The following is a 16,751-nucleotide window of genomic DNA, read 5'->3' as shown; positions in this document are numbered from 1 at the left end:
TGCTACGAGTGAGCGAGCGTCCTGTCGTAAGATGGCCGCCAGGTGATGCCATTAGGGACTCAGCGGTAAGCCATCTAGCCTTTATACATATCTATGGGCTGCGCCCTAATACCCACACTTGCGGTCTTGCCCACTTGAACGATTGACTACTTACATAACATATTTCCTGTGTTTGGCGCAGGTGTTCTAGTGCGCATGAAGATCCCAAGCGTGCATGTTGAATTGTCCAGTTGAGCCGATGGGACACACAGTAAGTGTAAAAATGTTAATCCAGATGGTGGCAGCGATTTGCACCAAAACATATTCGTTTTTATTGGGGCTACTTAAAATATATATTTTTAAGTTTTTCTCTAGATAACTGCACCGAACACAGTGTAAATAACAATTTATTTACCAATTAGGCATGTTTGTCGTCAAATCTCATAGTGTGGAAATACAGCGGGATTATTACTCTGTGGTCGTAAGGCTACAATAAAATAAATATTTACTCATATTTGTTTTAAAAATAAAATTATTCACTTTTATATTTCTGCTCTTCTTAGAGCAGAGTTAAACTGCTGCTGGAGAAAAGTGTGCATTAAGGAAAACATTTATTTTATTTGTGATAAATGTTTGCTGTGAGTTTGGCAAGGTGTTAACGATGAGTCTATGCTGCCTATCAGCAATAACATTATGACCCTTTTGCCACCAAACAACCCTGACCCATCAAGGCATGGACTCCACTAGACCTTTGTATCAGAACCAGCATTCACTTTTTCAGCAAGTTCAGCTACAGTAGCTCATCTGTTGGATCGGACCACCCAGGCCAGCCTTCCCTTCCCATGTGCATCAAAGAGACTTGGCCACCCATGACCCTGAGTTTTGGAGATGCTCTGACCCAGTCATTTAAGCCATCATAATTTGGCCCATGTCAAAGTCACTCAGATACTCACGTTTGTTTGCTTCTAGCATGTTTATTCTCAAAGTTGATGTGTTAGAAGATGAGCAAGTGTAAGGACCAGAGGTAAGATGTTAATTTATTTTAAGAAAACTTTATTCAATCATGTGAAACCAGTGTCTATAATTAAATTACAGTGTACATAAATCCAACAATTCTTCATTTCAGTGTAGTTAAATATTAAAACCGTTTTGGTTGGCTTCAAAATAAACGTTTTACAAAATAAACATGTCTTCATGTGTGACAGGACCTTAAAATCTTATTAAAACCCTCATAACAGTTGATATGTTTTATCCTTAAACGCTTAATGAAAGACAAAAGCAGCCTGATGTTTTCTGAGCACACATACAGATCTTACTTCATTTGTAACAGTGTAAAAATCTTTACATAATTTTCTGTATGTTGTTACTAAGATGAAAATTGAAATGTAGGTTTTACTGGATATACCAGAAAATATAACCATAATCACAAGAAAAATATAACCATGTTTATCCTGGCATAATCCTATACAGTATATACACCACTGTACATACTCAACTAATGAAATCTTTGCTAAAATATTAACCAATATACAGTATTTAATCTGTAATAAACTATACAGTTTACATTAATCCATTTGATTTGGTTCAAACTAAAAAAAATATTTAAAAGATGAAGAAATGTAATTCAATAATAATGTTACTAAACAAAGTCATGTTAGTGGTTGATTTTCTTAATCATGTTTTAAACTATTTACAACATGACAAATTGAGTTAAGTGTCTTCACCATATTTCAATTTGCTTGACTCTGGTAAACTGCTGTTTGTCTCTGATTCTGTTTCCAAAAAGTCTGCAAAGACAAAATGCACAACTTTTTAGCCAAAACTAACTTGATAAAACACTAACACACACACACACACACACACACACACACACACACACACACACACACACACACACACACTTACCGTACTATCTGAATATTGTCGTGAGTGGAAACAACGCTGTGTATTTTCTTTGCTAGTTCATCAGTAATATTGTTGTGACTCAGACTGAAAGAAACAATGAGATGAAAACATGTAATTATTCAATATTAATATGTGATTATTTAATCTTGCGTGTTTATATTTGTGATGTTTAACTCACTCTAGAGTTTGAGTCTTGTGCAGGTGTGGTAAGAGTGGATTCATGTATTGATCAGTGAGTCTGCAGTGACTGAGGTCCAGTTCTGTCAATCCATCAGAATATTCCAGAAACACTGACAGCTGTTCACAAAATCTCTGATCCATCTGAGTGTGACTGAGGTCCACCTCACCTCCTAAAGCTTTTAAAAGAGCCTGAACCCACCTCAAAGATCCTTTCTCTGCATCTTCAGTAATACAAGCTATAAACTGCAGCAGAAGAGCTTTACTACAGCTGAGAGAGACAAAGAAAAATATATTAATATATTGATTAAGTCATCAAGCATTTGAATCTTATAATTAAATGTTTGATGGATATCAATACTCTGCTCCATTGTAAACAGTCTAATAAAGGTGACCTGTGTGTAAGTCAATCACTGCTCTTACCTGAGCTGAACCTGAGACAGAACTGGAAGAAGTCGTTTCACTGCTGAATCAGAGACCTCACAGTCCTTTAAAACCAATTTTACAACACTCTGAGATTTCTGAAGCACAGATGAGATTATTTTACAGTCTTTTATCGTCAGGTTCAAATAGTTTTGTTTCTCTTCTGTGACTGTCAGGTCTAAAATTGAGCAGGATGAGAAATCCAGTCTGTACTGAAGAGCAGAGAGCAGAAGATTTGCTGCCTCCTGTTGGTCATCAGATGAAATGCAGCAATGAAGCAGCTTCAGTAACAGCTGTCTGTCAACACTGAGACACACAAACACTGTTAACACACAGATACACACTACACTATAATATTTTGTATGATGTCAGAGGTGTAAACCTGAGTTGTGTGACTCTGTTGAGTAAGGGCAGAAGTCTCTTTAGCTCCTCCTCTGGTATGGAGGTCCAGAACAGATTGAGTTTGACAGTGTTACAATGCTGGAGAGTGAAGCACAGAGCTGAACACTGATCTGAATTCAACACTTTGTTCTTCAGGTTGATGTCATTCTCAGCTGAACTCAACAGACCGGACACAAACTGAGGAGAGCGACTCTCATAAATCTCCATAATGATGGACAAGATGAAACTCGGGGTCAACCTGTGGAGAATATAATCACTCATAACTATTTACTAAAACATGCATAAACAAAACATGTAATATGCAAAAATGGTGAATGGAGAAAAAAATTTTGTGGGCAGGGCTTTATCAGTATGACGTTACATTAACAAGAGAATCAAAACATCATGTCTAATGAAACTGCTTTGGTTTAATGGGTATTAAAAACTGAGGAGTAGGTGAATTTTTGTCATTGTATGGTGCTTGTGTTTACACATTGTAAACACACATTTATGTCCAAACACCTTGTACAAGTGGATTTTGCATAATATGGACCCTTTAAAGCAAACAGTGTATTAAAAACAGCTATTGTGAAAACACAGAATCAATTTATGACTTAAACATTTAAAAATCATTTGGGTTTTTGAAAGACGAACTGAACAGGTTGATTGCTAAATGGCTACTGACCTTTTAAAATTGATTCTGTCTAACCATGGCAGAAGATCTCTGATGTTTTCACAAGTGATTTTGCTTTTCCTAAAGTCTAACTTTAATTGTAAAGGTTGATGTTGTAGCAGATACTGAATCACTTCCCAGGTCAGTGAGCATGAAGTCAGATCTTCAGACATCTTCTTCAGAAAGCAGCGTGTTAGTTCATCATCCTGTGCTTCATACACAACTGAAACCAGCTGCTGAAGAGTCTCTTTAGACAACCTGATCACACAAACAAAACCAGACTGTGTCAGATTGTGAAACTATTTGGTTTATTAAGCAAAAATTTGACTTTCAACTTTGCACATTCAACAGACCTGATAGTCTGGAGTCCCTGAAGACACAACAGAGCAGTGACAGACGCCGCATCTATTTTACATTTAGTAAGATCCAGAAATTGTACAGACAGTCGTCTCAGGACAGAAGTTAAGCTGCTGACCATCATCATCACCATACTGCCTTCCAGACTGTTAAAGACAAAGCCAAGGATTATGAGGCGTAAATGCATATTTATCACAGAGATAATGTATTAAATGTATACCTGAGGGTCTGTAGGTGTGTGATGTGTCTAAAGAGTAATGTGACACCTTCAAGAGAGAATGCCTGTAACTTTAGAGTCAGGTTTAGTTTTGAGGATGAGAGACTCAACACTCTCCCCACACATCTGCAGGTGCTGCTGGGTAATTTTTCACTCAGAGTGACAGTAAACCCCAGAGCCTGAAGCAGAGGAGTCACCTCATCTCTATTCACTTTAGGACCAAACGCTTTACACAGTGATGGGATATACTCTTCAGCATTCCTAAACAATAAAACGAATATAAGTACATTTATTTCACAGCTCTCTAAAAAACTTGATGAAATAAAACAATGCAGAGTGGCATTTTTCTGTAAAAGTCTTACCTCAGTTGTGAGATGTATGGCAGACACTGAATGAATCCTCTCACTTCACTCTCATCATCTGTCCAGTCTATCAGCTGTACTGGTTTCTTCTCTGTTTGGAGTTTCAGAACTTCTAGGAGGATGGAGGTCTTTCTCTCTGAGAGGTTTATGATCCAGACTGCAGGAGATGACTGATAAATTGACTGTAATGCTGGTAGGACACTGCTGCCTGTTTGAGTTTCATAGTTCTTCACATGTGAGTACAAATCCAGCAGAAAACTACACTGATCAACTAGATACTCAAAATCATCAAAATAATCTTTATTAAAGGGGAAAGATGTGTAGCAGCACACAGACTTTAATAGTTCAGTGTATTTTTCCCCTGTATTTGTGTCAAACTCTGATGTTGCAGTGAACAGATTCACCAGAAACTGAACAACAGATTCTCTCTTCTCATAGAAAACATGAGTAAATCTGCAGAGAGAAAACAAAATTATCACTTTAATATCCAGTACAGGACAATATGAGATACTTCAGTTGACTCATAATTTAAAGAAATCAAATCCACAGAGCCTGGATAGCTGAGACTTCCGACAGTCACATATGGCATCAAATTATTTTTTGGCTGGTTGTGCGGTAATTTAAGAAATACACCATGTTTTTCTTGTACACTAGAGCCTTCTTCAGACAGTAATTGTAATGTACTTTCATCAATTACAGGGGTTAGTGAGTGATTTTATTGCCATCGGAATACAGAATGTCAGTGTTTTTCTCCGACCACCCGCATAAAAAATTCCTGGCCAAATTGCTTATTGTTTTTTGACAAACACCAAGATCGTTATTTAACTGCCATCCGAATCCACATCTCTGAGTTTATAAAAGGAAATCAATGCAAAAGTAATTCAGCACATTCTGTTCGACCACTGAAAGGTACTGTATGGTCACTCGCTTTACATTTATTCTGCATCAGTGAACCGTCTGTGGGTTTATTTCAAACATTGACATCTTCATAACTGAAATGATGAGAAGTATATGGAAACAAAGTTTCATCATCGTTTCACAGCGAGGGGGTGCCAATATAAAGAGAAGAAAATCACAAAAATGTTTTAATGCCTTTTACCATCAGCAACAAGTGCTACATACAATTTATTAATGTATTCAGTTATACATATTCCATATACATATAAACCAAGTGTCCGGGTCATGTGAATGCTCATATAGGCGTTTCATCAGATGCACGTGTGTTGTTGCAGATAAGTGTCTGGGCAAAACTTTAATTCAGGTCTCTGTTTGTTTACTGGTCTGGCAAGTGGATTAACTGAACTCTGGAACAAATACGTTGTCGAAAATAACAAATGTTTTGGTTTCTTAAAGACAAGAGGAGATGGCGTTCATGGATTACCGCTATGTAAAGGGAGGTTTGACCAAAAAACGCAGTGCAGCGTGCCTTGGGTTTCCAAGCATTTAAAACGCATTTGGTGTGACTGACCCCTAAAAGAACTGTTGTTTTTGAGTCTTTGTGGAGTTTACCGGAAGTACACTTGTTCCACCAAAGTTGTTTGTTTTTGTTGTTACTGCTGAAACCATCTATAATTAATCACATGAGCAGAGCTTTTTCAGGTTTGTAGAATTATAAACTTCCACACATCCACTGCAAATTTAGCTTCATCCGAATGCATTAGCTTTATCATGGAAGAGGCATGGAAATACATCTTTACAGACATTCTCATAAAAAACAATTACCATCCACATAGAGCTTAAGTTTGTGTTCTGACTATCATGAAAGTGCTGCTGTGCCCTGCGTGTTACATCACATCACTGTGTGCTGATCGACAATGCTAAATTAGATAAATACACATTTATCTTCTCCACAAGATAAAAGAGCCAGGTTTGCAGATGACTATTTTACTCTTAAAACTTTCTCACCTCAGTTGTGAGATGTATGGCAGACACTGGATGAATCCTCTTAATTCACTCTCATCATCTGTCCAGTCTATCAGCTCTACTGGTTTCTTCTCTGTTTGGAGTTTCAGCACTTCTAGGAGGATGGAGGTCTTTCTCTTTGAGAGGTTTATGGTCCAGACTGCAGGAGATGACTGATAAATTGACTGTAATGCTGGTGGGACACTCCTGCCTGTTAGACTCTCATAGTTCTTCACATGTGAGTACAGATCCAGCAAGAAATCACATTGTTCAATCTGATACTCAAAATCATCATCCTCTTTCTCACACGGGAAAGTTGAGTAGTTGCACACAAAGGTTAAGAATTCAGTGTATTTTTCTTCTGTGTTTGTGTCAAACTCTGATGCTGCAGTAAACAGATTCACCAGAAACTGACTAATCAATTCGCTCTTATAAAAAACATTAGTAAATCTGTGGAAAAAACAAACACAGAAATTATTAAGAATGTAGCAAGATGTTGGTGTACAAATTGTAATATTTTTTTAGTCACATTTGTTTGTATGGTCTATTATTATGGTAAGGGGAGTTTTGTTCCTAACACATGTTGTATGTGAAAAGACCTATCAGAACGGACTGGGATGGATTTAGAAAGACTGATCATGCGTCCCAATTTAAATGCTATCAGTACATCTCTGCAATTGAACTTAAATGTCCATACTTTCTTATAACAAAAACATCTTGGTTACATATGTAATCTTCGTCCCCTGATGGAGGGAAGCAATTTCAATTAGTTTTAGTGCTGAGGAATCGGTCTAAGACCAGCCGTCAGCAGGAAGTCAGACACAACATCTCGTTCTCTCCATTAGGAAACTGAGGTTGAATCAAAAAACAAATGGCGACGTCAGAGATCAACAGGAATAAGCTCTACTTCTCCACAAGCCGACCTAAATAGAGAACAATACCCAGATTCACCGCTAGGGGAAATTCATAGGGATGAGATTTGTGAAACTGAACAAGTGCACAATCCAGGCCCACAGACATTGGCCAGGTTAGGTGTTCGGAGCAGACACCACTCGTGATGATACTGTTTGTACCCTTAGATTGTAAATCTATGAACAGGGCAAATTCTGGGAACGATATGCCAGGGAGATGGCATCAACAATCCAGTGGGCGAGCCTCTGTTTGGAGACAGCCTTCGTTTTTTGCTGACCTCAAAAACAGACAAAGAGCTGATCAGAAGATCTAAAGCTCTGAGTACGGTCCAGGTAGGTGTGAAACGCATGTACCGGACATAAGTATATCTGTCTGAGTTGGGTCATCATTAGGAAGGGTCCGGAGGTTCACTACCTGATCTCAAAAAGGAGTGGGAGGAACCTTGGGCACATAGCCAGGCCGGGATAATGTCTCAAGATAATGTGACAGGAGGCCGGTCCAAATTCGAGGCACCCATTGGTGGAATAGGAATCTTAAAGATCCCCAAAAGAACCACCAACTCTTCCCCAAAAGCGGAAAAAAGCGAACAGCGTGGAACTTGGGTTGGCGCCTGGCAAACTAAATTGCATAACCCAGCTGAATGGTCCAGAGAAGCCACAGAGACAGGCTGACAGCCACACGTTCAGATACCATGTAAGGGGCACAAGAGGAACGATGGTATTCGGTGTGCTGGGGGGAGGGGATGCCCATCTTTCCCCAGAGAAAAAGAAAAACTGATCTTTTATTGGCAATTTGCTGGCCTGCACTGGAGTGCAGCCTGATGTAATGCCCCCACCCTGCCCTGGGTGAGGAAAGACAACAACAGCAGTCTTGTCTTCCCTGGGTTCATCTCCCTAGGTCCGCTTTAAAGATGGGGGGTTCTTAGTGGGTTGGTTGAGATGGCCTCCTGTGGTTCGACTACCTCTGTGGCTCCGGTTTAGGGGTAGCCAGCGCAGCAGGGGCAGTCAGGGTCGCCTCCGCCACAGGAGGAACAATTTGGTGGGGAGCAGGCGGAGGACACTTTGCGGCAGGGTCCTGGCACTACAAGATGTGCTTAATTGCCTCCGTCTGCTTCTTCACGCAAGGTTAAGCCAAAGGTGGAGCTGCTGGACCACCATGGTGGACATCACTGTCGAGGAGGCAGCTGAGGTAGTCTTGCTCTTAGAAGAACAAGACACGCAACCACAACGTTGCCATGGACATATCCTCACAATGAGAAACATGATTCTTCATCGAGCGTCACTTCGGCATTGGAACGACCCAAACCCTCTGGGATTGTGCCCATAAGAGGGAGAGAGGTAGCCTGGCTCCGCCCTCCTACGTGCTTCGGCTTAATTTTCATTTAGCTTCAGCAGTACGTCTGGGATTTCTCTATAGAGTTTCGTTTTCTCCTGCAAAAATCTGCAGGACCAATCAGCGAACAGATGGGGGTGGCTAAGAACGATGAAGTTGCGGTCGTGCGTCAGTTTGAGTTGTAGTTCAGTAATGGCAGCGGAGAAAGACGTGAGAAAAGCTATTCGGTCCGTTGTTGCAAAACTGCCGAATATACAGAAGTTAAAGCCGGAGCAAGAACCAGGTTTGCTAAATTTTGTTTGTCTGATTATTCTGACTTGTTGTTTCCGGACGGTTTCGGTGCATGATATACGTCACGACCACACGTTAGCGATTGGCTTTGGCAGATCCTGAGTGACTCTGGGCAGATCCAATAGTTTTAAACTTCAACAATGGACCCTTCTTAACGGAAGTAACGATTTGCAATGGAGCGTGGCCAGACTCTCTGTACAAATAAAATGAATGTACGAGAGTCTGGTTGGACCAGGCTAGGAGAGAGGTACCAACCACACCCAGTAGAACATGCACAAAAAGGCATTGGATAAAAGTGTCTGCCAAATACATAAGTGGAAATGTATTGGAACTGTGTGAATTAACCTAAATTAGCCTCACCTCAGTTGTGAGATGTATGGCAGACACTGGATGAATCCTTTTTCAATCTCATCATCTGGCCAGTGTCTCAGCTCTACTGGTTTCTTCTCTGTTTGGAGTTTCAGCACTTCTAGGAGGATGGAGGTCTTTCTCTTTGAGAGGTTTATGGTCCAGATTGCAGGAGATGACTGAAAAATTGATTGTAATGCTGGAAGGAGACTTTTGCCTTTTTGAGTCTCATATTTCTTCACACGTGAGTACAGATTCAGCAGAAAATCACATTTCTCATAATTCACAGATGACAGTAGGATGCCTATAGTTGTTTCTGTGATCTCTTTCTGACAGAGAGCATCTTGCAGACACAAGTCCAGTATAAATAATCTCTTTCTTCTTTCCCAAAGTTCAGATGATTCTAGTAGATCAGGTTTTTCAACAAATCTAAACAAAGTGCGAACAAGATTCTGTTAGTGATGACAGTAGAGTAGAGAGACATTCAGTGTTACTATTATAGTATGTAATGTGCTTTTGAACATCTGAAGGGTCTTTCTATGCCAAAACTAATTGATATGCGCCTTTGTTGATGTAAGTACTACTTATCCACTACAATTATAACTTATAAACCACTACACGTTCTAGCAAAAACTTTTATTCAAATGTTTTTTATAAACCGTTAACTGTGGAGATCACTACAAGTTTTGTTAATTTTACCTAATATCATTGTAGCTTTCATAAAATGTATTTTTAATAGCAGATGTAGCTGACCCGTGCATCTCTTTTGTGTATACTCTTTATGTTGTAGCTGTGCATGAAGGTGTGCACTGCAGAAACTGTCAGGGTGGCTCTCGCAATAGACTTCCACTGTTTTTTTTTTAACAACATCAGTTACATTAAATAACAGGGCCGGCCCGAGGCATGAGCAAACTAAGCAGCTGCTTGGGGCCCCGTGGCCACCAGGGGGGCCCCCAATTGTTTGAATGAATGAATGAATGAATACGAATGAATAAATGAATAATTCAAGACAAAAAAATCTGATTGGCAGACAACTGCTGTGTGTCTGCAGTGATAGCGTTTGAGTCATGCGCAATAGACACCTCGCGTGCATTGACAATTTGCGCCGGCGTGCAAGTGCGCATAACTGTAATAAATGATAAGCCATGTAACAAAAAAGTATTTATCCCTCTGGTGCCAAAAAGAGAAAGAAGAAAGCACAGACGAGGAGAAAAAAGAGCAAGATAATGGTATGTTTGCATGATTATTTACAGTTTGTTTAAGTTGTGCAGCAGGAGCTAGTGGTGTGACAGATCGCAGTTGATCCGTGATCGACCCACGGTTCGGCTCGCATGCGATTTGCGGATTAATACGCAAATTTAAATAGGGAACGTTTATCATTTCACGTGTTTCAAAGGCTTGCTAATGTTAACATTTCAAGTGATTTCAAACCATTTAACCCGCAAAAAGGCGCTAAAGTGAGCAGCTTTCTGGACGCACATGCGGTTGAATGTGTCCGGTCCAGCTCCAGTCAGAGGTGATTCTCAATATACCCTTCAGAGATCAGAACACTTGATGTTTAAACTTTAGAGCGAGTTATGCTACTGTGAGCACAGAAAAACAACATAACACTTTTATGCTGCGCCGTTTGTAATTCGTCCTCCGTCTGTGTGTGCGCGCGCGCGTTTAAGTGCACTCAGAAGTGCACACATGGAGAGACGCATTTCAGAAAGCAAGCAAACATAAAATCTTTCTGTTCTTGACAGGGCACATACAAACAAAATGATCTCCACAGTATTCTTTTTCCAATAAAAACATTTGTTTATGGCTTAGGTTTTTGATTAACATGTCAATAATGTTAACCAAACAATCCAAGACAAAGAGAAAATCACTTCTGTAGCTCTAAAAAATTATAATTATATTTAATTAATACAATAAAGACAGTGTTATGATTCATTTGGTTTGATTTCTGTACCTAATGCTAATTTTAGCCCTTACTTCATGTGCAACTTTGTTCTTTTTATAAATGTTTGTAATTTTTTTATTTTTTTTATAAAAAAATTGGTGAGGACCATTAAACTCTGCTGAAACGTAAACTACAGGCAATTAAAAGGAGACATGACACACTAACAAGAAAACTAAACTCTCTTACCTCAGTTGTGAGATGTATGGCAGACACTGGATGAATCCTCTCACTTCACTCTCATCATCTGTCCAGTCTATCAGCTCTACTGGTTTCTTCTCTGTTTGGAGTTTCAGCACTTCTAGGAGGATGGAGGTCTTTCTCTCTGAGAGGTTTATGATCCAGACTGCAGATGACTGATAAATTGACTGTAATGCTGGTAGGACACTGTTGCCTGTTTGACTCTCATAGTCCTTCACATGTGAGCACAGATCCAGCAGAAAATCCCTTTTCTCATAATTCACAGATGACAGCAGCATCTTCACAGTTGTCTCTGTGATCTCTTTATGACAGAGAGCGTCTTGCAAGCCCAAATTCAAAATAAATAATCTCTTTCTTTTTTCCCATAGTTTAGATAATTTATTAGTTTCTGCAACAAATCTAAACAAAAAGTTAACAAAATTTTGTTAGTGATGACAAACAAAACAGGAAGTGTTATTGTACAGTAGTCTGTAATGTGTGCAGAATTAAAAGAGCAAAAAAGTTATGAGAAAAAATTAAAATAGGCTTTTACATATGACAGAAAGACAATGATATTTATGTAATAATTTAAAAGATTTATATCTTAACTCTAAATGATTCTGTGAGCTTTATACTTATATTATCATAGTTTACTGTATTTAACTTATTTAGTTTAACATTCAGCATGAGCAATTCTGTCACAAGTGGGGTAAAATTTAATTTCAATTTAGTGGCCCACAAAACTCCAGTCGTTATTTATCAAACAAGGGTGGGCAAACTTTTTGACCTGATGGCCACGTCAGGTTTTTCAAGTTACACTGAAGGACTGCTTGATGTGCCTAATAAATAAAGCATTTTCTGATTATTATGTTCTAAAAAACACTTAAATGTTATAATGCTGCATCGTGAGCAACATGTTAAATCCTTCAACAAAGAAACCTGATCAAATACAACACTGCATATAAACTACAAGAATAAAGCAGTATTAACTCAAACCTTATTTCAGAGATGTATGGCAGACACTGGATGAATCCTCTCACTTCACTCTCATCATCTGTCCAGTCTATCAGCTCTACTGGTTTCTTCTCTGTTTGGAGTTTCAGCACTTCTAGGAGGATGGAGGTCTTTCTCTCTGAGAGGTTTATGATCCAGACTGCAGGAGATGACTGATAAATTGACTGTAATGCTGGTAGGAGTCTCCAGTTTGTTTGGCTCTCATAGTCCTTCACATGTGAAGACAGATCCAGCAGAAAATCTGATTGAACAGCGTTAAACTGAAAACCATGAAGATTTTTCTCCTCACAGGGGAAAGATTTGTGGCAACACACAGATGTTAATAGTTCAGTGTAATTTATTCCTGTATCTGCTTCACAGTCTGATGCTTCTATAAAGAGATCCATAAGGAATTGGAAGCAATTTTTAAACATACCCTTACAGTATACAGGATCAAATCTGCAAAAACACACATGAAAATATCACTTTAATGTCCAAAGCTGGATGAAATGGAATAAAACCTGAATTAAAGGCCACATATTATACAAAATCCACTTTTACAGGGTGTTTAGACATAAATGTCTGTTGGCAGTGTGTGAACACAACCATCCTACAATCCTACAAAATCCACCCACTCTTTTTTAACCCCCTTTAAACCATAATAGTCTCATTAGACAGGCCACTTTGATTCTCTTGTTAATGTGATGTCACACAAACAAAGCCCCACACCCACGGCCACTATCAGTGCTTATTCATGATAAATTCATGTATTTTAAAAAAATGTCATAAAACTGGGGGCCCCCTGGAATCATCTCACGGCCCCCAGTTTGAGAACTACTGGTTTAAATGAATTAAAACTATTTAAGCCTTTAGTTACTCAGTCTACCTATTAAAATATTAATATTCTCCAGTTCCAGAACACTCCTAAAGCTACCGCTGTTTGTTATCACAATATTTGCATCTCTGTGTTGCTCAAATGGGCTGTCAGAACTCTACATATATGTATCCAAGGGCGTCATGCCTATAACAGAGAGGCATGTGCCCCCTTGGATTTTTGAGCCAAGTTGATTTTGGATGTCACCTTATAATCAATTAAGCATCTATTCATCTGCTACTTGCTTTTATAGGCAATTTTTTTCTTCATTTTTGCCTGTTTTATAACGTTCTTCATTCTGGATGCATGAAATATTAATTACATTAAAAAACAGACACTGTGCTATGTATCTGTGTCATTTTGCTTCTGCTATCGTTTATTGGCGTAGGTAATAAACAGGGTGGGGATATGCAGCTCATTTTCATTTAAAGTAATAAACACCAAAAACAGCTTTTTTAGATGCACCCCCCAAAATTGAATTTTCCATATGTAATAAATGATCTGTATGATACAGCATGTAGATTGTTGGTTCTACCGTAAAGTTTTAGTCTTTCTTAGTTATTCTGCATCTATATTATTTACTGAGCAAGCAACATAAATAAACTAAATCTAACTTAATTAATGCGGTATTGTTACATACGACTCTTACCTCAGTTGTGAGATGTATGGCAGACACTGGATGAATCCTCTCACTTCACTCTCATCATCTGTGCAGTCGCTCAGCTTTACTGGTTTCTTCTCTGTTTGGAGTTTCAGCACTTCTAGGAGGATGGAGGTCTTTCTCTCTGAGAGGTTTATGGTCCAGACTGCAGGAGATGACTGATAAATTGACTGTAATGCTGGTAGGACACTGCTGCCTGTTTGACTCTCATAGTTCTTCACATGTGAGCACAGATCCAGCAGAAAATCACATTTCTGATAATTCACAGATGATGACAGCAGCGTCTTCACAGTTGTCTCTATGGTCTCTTTCTGGCAGACAGCAGTTTGAAGACATAAATCCAGTATAAATAATTTATGTCTTTTTTCCCACAGTTCAGATGATTCATTTGGTGGTTTAATAAATCTAAACAGAGAGCAAACACGATTCTGTTAGTGATTACAAAGGAGGCAAGAACAAGTGTTATTGTAGAAGTCTGTGATTTAAGCTTTTTATTATTGATCATTTAAAAAATTTAATAAGCACAAAATATTAAATGACTTTGTTAGAAAATACAGCATAGCATGAAGGAAGTCAATAGATGTTGATTCTGTATACTCAGAATTTGTCTTTAAATGGGAACTTTTTCATAAAAGCTTTTTGTATTATTGTATGACTATGATGTATTACACAGAGTCGTTAAACTGTAAAAGAGACAAAAGCGGGTAAACTCTACACAACAGAAAAACTGATCTTTGAAAAATGTATAAGACTTCATTGAGCCTAAATACACAATAGTGAAAAATGCTAAGATGAAGACTGGAACTGTCGGATTAGAACATGATTAAATGTTAAAATATATCAAGCAAGGATGCAGTCAAACAAAGGAAACAAAGGCAAGTTTGGAAAAGCAGTTTTTATATTTGGTCACCAGTAAGTGCTGGGCATGTACTCTCAGATCATGACAAGTACCAGGTTTCGTGTAAATACATAAAAAGCATGCCTCATATAAAAGATATAAAATAATCTCCCACCTCAGTTGTGAGATGTATGGCAGACACTGAATGAATCCTCTCACTTCACTCTCATCATCTGTCCAGTCTATCAGCTCTACTGGTTTTATTACTCTTTGGAGTTTAAGCACTTCGAGTAGGGTGGAGGTCTTTCTCTCTGAGAGGTTTATGGTCCAGAGTGCAGGAGTTAGCCTGTAAATTGACTGAAATACTGAAAGGATAGATCTGCCTGTTTGGGACATATAGTCCTTTACGTGTGACCACAAATCGAGCAAAAAATCTGATTGTTTCAACTGAAGCTCATCGTCATAACAGTTAAGAGGAAAATATCTGTAGCTGCACACAGATGTTAAGAGTTCAGTGTAATTTTCTCCAGACTCTAATGCGGCAGTGAACAAATTAATCAGAAACTTGATAGCTGACTTGTCTCTCTTTTGAGTTAAAATAGTGCAGTAAAAACTATGGAAGAAAAAAAAATTCATTATGGTTATAAATTAAAGCATTAGAGATTTTAAGTACAACAAACATGAAACAAACCTCAGTTGTGAGATGTATGGCAGACACTGGATGAATCCTCTCACTTCACTCTCATCATCTGTCCAGTCTATCAGCTCTACTGGTTTCTTCTCTGTTTGGAGTTTCAGCATTTCTAGGAGGATGGAGGTCTTTCTCTCTGAGAGGTTTATGGTCCACACTAGGAGGAAATTGTGTATAATTAAAGCAAATGTAGTACAATGAGTACAATGTTACTATCAATTTCATAATTTCACATCTATCTCACCATCCACAGGTACAGATGTTTCCTCACTAGGTTTGCTGGTGATGTCCTCATAGACAGCAGATACTCTGACTCCATAGCAGGTGCTGTGAGGTACAGTTAAAGTACATTCACACTCAGATCCTTGTGTTATTATTGATGACCAGCCCTCCAGTCCTACTTCTCTATACTCAACCATATACTGCAGAACTGGACAATCTTCATCTGCTTCAGCTTTTAACCAGGTTAGTCTGATAGTGTTTCTGTTCAGTTTAATAACAGAGGGTCGTCCTGGGCTGGCTATAAAAGATGTTTTAAAGTTAATAATCCATTCTGTCTGAGTTGTTGTCACAAACTGGATATCTGAGCTGATATTCTGTGTCTGGTTTTAAACCAGATAACAAAATGTTTTCTTTAAAAATCAATTATTATTTTAAAAACCCTTATTGTCCTGCAAAGATGATGCAGTTAAAAAACATAGCATGATATTTACCTTTACATTGAACTTTGAACCCTTTACATAAACGTTTTCCCTGTACGTCACTTTCTTTCAAGGTCTACGAAGGTAAAGAGAATAATTCAAATATCTTGAACATTTTCTCATAAATTCAATGTGTTCGATGATCAAAGACCTATAAACGCTTCATAGTTACCGATTTTTGTTTAGTCACTGTTGCTGTCGACATTTCATCTTGAATTATTTTTACTGCTCTGGATATTCTGGTGGTCTTCATGTCACATGACATATTGCAGAGCTAAACAAAGAATAAAACAATGTGAAATATTTTATATTTAGACTACAGTTCACACAAGTGTGAAATGTGAGATACAAATCTGGTGGCATTTATAATATTTAATATTATAAAAAGACCAAATACCACATCTTTAGGTCTAGCATAGCAGTGATCAGGAAGAGCAGGACTAAACCCAGCCCACGGCCGCTCTTCTATCAGTTTAGCTAAAGCAACGTTCACATATAACACAGGGCGATCTCTGAACCTCTTTCTGCACTGAGGACAAGCGTAACATTCAGCTTGAGTTGGTTTGCTCCAGTAGATCTCAATGCAGTGTTTGCAGTAACTGTGTCCACAGG

General features: G+C 38.5%; 1 protein-coding gene across 1 annotated transcript in view; it reads right to left on the bottom strand.

Moving 5' to 3' along the window:
- Positions 1-991: 991 nt before the first annotated feature.
- Positions 992-16,751, bottom strand: part of LOC135770743 (uncharacterized) — a 200,271-nt gene continuing 184,511 nt past the window's right edge. Inside the window, exons 11-24 of the mRNA XM_073815543.1 lie at positions 14,923-15,360; positions 12,378-12,833; positions 11,391-11,801; positions 9,272-9,688; positions 6,380-6,826; positions 4,475-4,927; positions 4,116-4,373; positions 3,892-4,041; positions 3,551-3,796; positions 2,867-3,124; positions 2,485-2,790; positions 2,063-2,332; positions 1,885-1,968; positions 992-1,766 (exon numbers count right to left, since the gene is read on the bottom strand). Coding sequence (XP_073671644.1) covers positions 1,700-1,766; positions 1,885-1,968; positions 2,063-2,332; positions 2,485-2,790; positions 2,867-3,124; positions 3,551-3,796; positions 3,892-4,041; positions 4,116-4,373; positions 4,475-4,927; positions 6,380-6,826; positions 9,272-9,688; positions 11,391-11,801; positions 12,378-12,833; positions 14,923-15,360 — 4,261 coding nt within the window. The 3' untranslated portion in view covers positions 992-1,699. The remainder of the gene's footprint in view (positions 1,767-1,884; positions 1,969-2,062; positions 2,333-2,484; positions 2,791-2,866; positions 3,125-3,550; positions 3,797-3,891; positions 4,042-4,115; positions 4,374-4,474; positions 4,928-6,379; positions 6,827-9,271; positions 9,689-11,390; positions 11,802-12,377; positions 12,834-14,922; positions 15,361-16,751) is intronic.

This window comes from Paramisgurnus dabryanus, chromosome 8 (assembly GCF_030506205.2).
Source record: "Paramisgurnus dabryanus chromosome 8, PD_genome_1.1, whole genome shotgun sequence".
In the NCBI taxonomy this organism is placed as follows: Eukaryota; Metazoa; Chordata; class Actinopteri; order Cypriniformes; family Cobitidae; genus Paramisgurnus; species Paramisgurnus dabryanus.
This window is presented reverse-complemented; position numbering and strand designations above follow the sequence as displayed.